The sequence below is a fragment of the Nylanderia fulva genome, unplaced genomic scaffold, assembly GCF_048542155.1.
Source record: "Nylanderia fulva isolate GAGA-0341 unplaced genomic scaffold, ASM4854215v1 Scaffold53, whole genome shotgun sequence".
NCBI classification, from domain to species: Eukaryota; Metazoa; Arthropoda; class Insecta; order Hymenoptera; family Formicidae; genus Nylanderia; species Nylanderia fulva.
This window is the reverse complement of record NW_028190621.1, coordinates 972,562-979,054: the sequence shown is the minus strand read 5'-3', so window position 1 is coordinate 979,054 and position 6,493 is coordinate 972,562. Positions and strand designations below refer to the sequence as shown.

The 6,493-nt window shown below is 29.1% G+C and overlaps 1 protein-coding gene across 1 annotated transcript; it reads right to left on the bottom strand.

Moving 5' to 3' along the window:
- LOC114936369 (uncharacterized) lies at positions 1 to 6,276 on the bottom strand. The gene is made up of 4 exons (XM_085487308.1): positions 6,041 to 6,276; positions 5,862 to 5,912; positions 2,834 to 4,022; positions 1 to 88 (listed from the first exon to the last, which is right to left on the bottom strand). The coding sequence occupies exon 3, from the start codon at positions 4,020 to 4,022 to the stop codon at positions 2,877 to 2,879; it is 1,146 nt and encodes a 381-aa protein (XP_085343434.1). The 5' UTR covers positions 5,862 to 5,912; positions 6,041 to 6,276; the 3' UTR covers positions 1 to 88; positions 2,834 to 2,876.
- Positions 6,277 to 6,493: the final 217 nt, after the last annotated feature.

The window sequence follows — 6,493 nt, the reverse complement described above, 5'->3', positions numbered from 1 at the left end:
AAAATGTTATTTTTAATGTAGAAAATAAAAATATTAACACGAACGTATTTTACTTCCATCAAGATTCACTATTCGACGATCAGAAAAACTAGAACAGAAAAAATAAATAATATTAAACATCAATAAAATAAAATAAAAATGTATTATACGGTAGTGATTCTAATTGAAATTATATCACTAAGTCATTTTAAAAATTAGTTTATAAATTCTTTAAGAAAATAAATATTAATTAAATTTAAAGCAAATATCTAATACGCTATATAAAATCTAATAAGCTTTTATTAGTAACAAAACAATCAAAAGAAATAAAAAAAAAGGAATAAAAAAATTGTGATTGAATATATATATTATTTGCATATGTTGATTGAAATGATAATTATATATAATCATGATAACAAAAATGGAAGTAACAAGCTGTAAAATCGCGTATTATATATTGCCATTATATTTTAATATATCAATATTATGACTGAATGATATACTTGATTATATGAAGATTATATTAAAATAGCAATCACGCGAGATAAAGAACATCTCACGGCATAATTTGAATCACATCAGTCAGATGCGATTAATTAATGATTGATTAAATATCACTTATCAGGTTTGTCCAATTGATCAAATAATCAGTAATTAGAGACTATATATTTCTCGAAAATCATATATTGCCGAATATTCACAGATTTTGTCAGACTTCAATTAATTATGTAGAAACAATTATTGATTATAGATGTTGTATTTAGTTTACTCACGTTTATTGCTTGAAGACCATTTCTATAAATTGATGAAATGAAAGAGATACAAATATCTTATTAAAAAATATTTATGAACTTCAAGAATATCTCTTTGTAAAATGTTGATGTAATCTCTCCTGGCGTCTGATTTTATAAATATTACAAATTAATAATATATAGTTTGTACTTTGTATTTGTTTGTGTCGTACTTTATTTCGCTTGTGCTTCAAGGGAATAAAAAATATAAGACAGTCAGAAAATGAATGACCCACAGTCAATCTTAAAATATTTTAATTCCCTTAATATTATTTTCAATAGCAAATCATTTGTACCATTTTCATTTATCTCAAAGGAGTCAAACCTACAATATTTTTCAATTTGTTATAGTATAACTCTAAAATGATAAATTAGCCATTTTTTTTAATATCACTCTTTGAAATACATAAACAAAATTAAAAACAAACTGTTAAACCCGTTTCATGATATCTTTAAAGAAGGACTAAGTTACTCTTTATAAGATACTTAAAAATTAAAAATTGTACCTTTTGAGGTACAAACGAAATGGAGTGCAGTACAAAAATACAGATATATAAACAAAGTACAAACTCTATGTTATTAATTTTTAATTTTTACCAAATTGGAGAGCATCAGGATTTACATCAATTGTGAAATAATAAAAACTTAAAAAAACTTTGGAGGTTGTTTAATCTCACTTTCTCCGTTGAAAAGCCGAAAACGAAGTTTACGAAATATTTGGACAAATTTCTAAGGCGTATTTTTCACGTAAAAATAAAGAAAAAAGTGTATATATATTACTCATATTAAAAAACGAATTACAATCAGATGATGGCAATTTTTGGTATTTTTTTGAGTTACTTATAATTATTTAATAATAATTTTAAAATTATAACTTCGCAACCATTCATTTTTGACTATGTATATATGTACATACATATAAATAATTAATTATTAATATAATTTTTTTTATTTTGATGAGGCATACGCTCTAGAATTTTATAAACACCATGTTTATTTGATGCAATATACAGATGTATACGAAAGAAATTTTTTATTCTTTATTCGCGCTCTCTATAGCTTTCCGTCTATTTATTTCGCGCACAATACATCCTACACGCTCTTTTACACACAAAAATGTATATTGCAATGTGTCGTTGGTATAATAATTATATCAAGTTCGCGAATTAAAATTTAACTCCACGTTTCTCGCGAAAAACGATCGAATGATTCCGACGAACAATTAATACAAACACACCAGATACGAAAAATTGCCGAAACGCCGTCCCCAACGAAAACAACAGTTGCCCAATTAACAATTACCCTCGCGGATGAGACGCGCAAAAGTGTCACGTGACTTTCTGGTCGATCGGAAAATATTAATGAAATCAAACCTCCGTCAGGTCGGTGATTTTTCGCAATAAAAAAATGTTCCCATCTCCGACGCACGGTTCAATGCGCGAGTTGTCGAACCGAAAGGTTTTAATTATTACTCTCTCTCTCTCTCTCTCTCTCTCGTCGGCTCTCCTGTCTATCCCGGAGATATAATGACGAAATTAAATAAAACGTCACTCGCGCGCCATGCGATTAATTACTGACCGGTCAGTGGAGGAGAGAGAGAGAGAGAGGAGCGAAAGGAAAAGAAGAATGTTGGAAAGAGAGGAGCTCACGCGCCGGTTAATTATGATCGTGCAAACAGCCCCCTTGTACGGCCTTTCTACACTCGCGCGAGGGAAATAAAACGATATCTCGTTATCCTTCGCTTAAATTCGCGAATTCGTTTATTTAACGCGCAAGATCGCCGCAAAACGTCATCGTTCCGTGTCGACGGAATAAATGCCGCGCGCGTTTCCATCAAGTCAAGTCGAACACTTGCAGTTAATTATGCGGTTAATAATTCGAATTCGTCTATGCTATCGATCATCATAATACAAGGCATCTGCTTTCTCAAAAAATCGAAGATGATGCGAAATTTTTTTTATCTTTACCTTTTCTTAACTGAAAATTCTCAAGGAATTTTATTGATTGTGAGATTCAAGGAATTTTTTTAAAAATTGTATATCTGATCATATTTAAAACCTCACCTTGATAAACTATGTTAGTCCATGTCTGAGTCCGAGTCCATATCTACCATATGTCCGTGTCCATCTGTTTAGATATGATAGAGCTCTCCGAGTCCCAGTCTGAGTCCGTGTCTGTGCTCGTGTCCATCTGATCGGACTGGATATTTACAATACATTCTGATGAAGAAATTATAGAGCTCTCCGAGTCCGAGTCTGTGTCTAACAATGAGTCCGAGTCCGAGTCTGTGTCTAACAATGAGTCCGAGTCCGAGTCTTCCTGAAACGTCCAGACAAAACGTTTTAGTGGACAAATTATAGAGCTCTTATTATTGCTCCAGTGCTTTTTTGTGCATCGACTCGATACATCTTCTTTCTTCAAATCACATGAACCCTCCGTCGTATCAGATTCAGATGTATCGTCTGTTTCGGTATGTTTCATATAATAAATTGTGTTTTTTTTGGTCATATGTTTTTTGTTCGCTGTCTCTTTATGAGATTTCTTTGTTCCAATCGAAACTTCTGTCTCACTTTCATCGAAGTCAGAGATTGTTTTATATTCATGGATAGTCAAGAATTTGGTCGGATATTTTGTATCTTTACTTTTGTTTTTCTTATCGTCAAAATTTTTTTTGGACTTTACTACGACTTTTTTCTCAAGATCTTCTACAATCCATCCCTTGTCTGTAGATCCACTAGTAGATGGTTCGGTCATATGTTTTTCGCTTTCTGTCTCTTCATAAGATTTCTTTGTTCCAGTCGAAACTTTTGTCTTACTTTTATCGAAGTCAGAGATTGTTTTATTTTTATGTATAATTGGGAATTTAGTTAGATATTTTGTATCTTTACTTTTGTTTTTGTTATCGTCAAAATTTTTTTTGGACTTTAGTACGACTTTTTTCTCAAGATCTTCTACAATCCATCCCTTGTCTGTAGATCCACTAGTAGATGGTACGGTCATATGTTTTTCGCTTTCTGTCTCTTCATAAGATTTCTTTGTTCCAGTCGAAACTTTTGTCTTACTTTTATCGAAGTCAGAGATTGTTTTATATTTATGTATAATCGGGAATTTAGTTAGATATTTTTTATCTTTACTTTTGTTTTTGTTATCGTCAAAATTTTTTTTGTTTTTCACAACGACTCCTATACCAAAATCTTCTACAATCCATCCCTTGTCTGTAGCCCCAATAGCATATGAGATTATCTGTTCCATCTTCATGAAGATGGTAAGAAAAAAGAGAAAATTGCATTATTATATAAATGTAACATAATTAAAAAGGTGAATTAAGGCCAACTATAGAGCAAACATTGAAAAACAAATTAACTTAATGTATAAAACAATTTTAATGTTGAAAATTCACATAATTTGAAGTTGTACAAACGTTTTTACTGTACTACAGTCTTCTTCAGTGTTGAAATTAATAAATATAATCATCCTAATGATGTGCAAATAATTTAAAAACATAAACAAATTATATTACATTATTTTAAAAAACCAAACAAAATTTAACATATACGACTTTGGAACTGAGAGTCATTAAGTTAAAACCAAACAAAAGATATCAAATTTCTTATTTTTCCGTATGTCATACCATAATCCTATATAAACTATTACTAATTTTTTCCTCTGTCATAATTGTTAAAACTGTGTAAGTTCTGAATTGAACGTTTGTCGACGTGGAAATCGTTGTCCCATTAGTTCTGCCCCTAAATATAATGATACAATTTTACCACCGCGATCGTGTGCATTACAAAAACTCTTTGATTTAACAATTAATATAATAAATAGCTTACTTAAGTAAAATGAATGTCACTATCTGTCACTGCCAATTTGAATTTTTCTTTTTTATTCTCCACACAGTTGTGATAAAATAGTATCATTGTCCCTTTATATATTGTGATGAGAGCATATTCTATCTATATTATTATAACTTATACATGTATTGTTTGTTTTTTATCTATGTCTGTTAACTTCTCAAGTACATCAAAATACGAATCACATAACAACTCAGTATCTTTATTTAAATTTATTCCGTTTTTCTGTTCTTTTATATGTAACATTTTAGAAATAATCCTCTTATGATAATTGATTTCATGATCTAAAATTTTGACATTATCCCATTTAAATTCGTGTTTTTCTTTGTTAATGTGTTCCGATATTACTGAGAACCTATTAATGTTTCCTTTGATATTATTTTTGTGTTCTTTTATTCTAGTTTTTAATTGTCTCTTCGTCTGACTCACGCATGATGCATCACAATCATTACAATAGATCTTATACACAACGCCAGAATTCTGTAAATGCACATTTTGGTTTTTATGAGCTTTTATAATATTGTTGAGTTTATTCAAACATCTATATCCGATATTGACATTATTCGACTTTTTAATCGAAGAAACAACCATATCTGAAATTCAATTAATATACGGAATGACTACGAATTTTTTAATAGTTTTTTTTTCTTCTGCTGACGCAATCTTAGTATTATTATCATCGTTATTAATGTATCTGTTTAAAATAATACCATTGGAAACAAGATGTTTGATACAGTGATTAATCTTGTTGAAAACTAAGTCAAGAGGATAACCATTGCTCAAAAGTATTCTGACCACCAACATAATATTTTTATTGTAAAATGGTGGATGTGATAATAATAAACACCTGTCTATTAAATTATAAATTATTGCAATTTTATGGCAAAGGGGATGATTGGAAAAATATGACAACACCCTGCCAGAAAAAGTCTCTTTTTGATACCAGTCTAAGTAAATAACTAAGTCTAAGTAAATGTTTAAAACTATGATAGAGAGAGAGATAAATCAAGAAAATTTAAGCAAGCACTATTTTTTCAATGTTTGCTCTATATTTGGCCTTAATTCACCTCTTTAATTTGTTATTCAAATACAGAGCGGGTTTGTTCATTATTTTTATTTTTATTTATATTTTTTATTAAATTTAAATGTAACATAATTTAGAAAATATTTTATTCATTAATTTTTAATTAAAAAAACATCTTATCTTGCTTAAAACATGTCCTATTCAAATAAATACCTTCGAAAACCGATCACGCCACGTGTCACGCTACAAACTAACCTCACTTTTCTGAAAAGAATGATACAAAAAGATAAGATAATATTCACATATTATACTTTTTATTAATTACACGTACTATGTGCGTCACAAATATGTAGTAAAAAAATTACTTTTACTTATACTTTTTTTATACTTACCACTTTTGTAACGATTTAACACTGTATAGCTCGATTGCTATTGAAGCACTAATGCTGCCAAATACAGAATGAGAAAGATATAAAGAAATGACAAAGACGTCTCCCTCCTTCAAAATTCCAATGCTTATAACTTCCACCAGTTTCAAAAATACTGGAAATGAATTGTATTTAAACGGCCTGTGGATGGAAACGGTCTAACCTCCCAGCATGTGTTCCAAGGGTAAAGATTAGTTCTTTTCAAGGTCTTCTAACAATTTTTAAAAATATTTTTAATAGTATTTTAAAAAATATATTCTTGCAATATTTAAGTTTTTGTTAAAATTGCATGTTATTTTATTTTTTAGTATTGTGATTTTATAGTTATAAATTTTATAAAGTTTCATAGAAAATTTTTTGTAAATATATTGAAAAGTAATAACTTTTATATGTATAAATTATATTTTATATTTTATA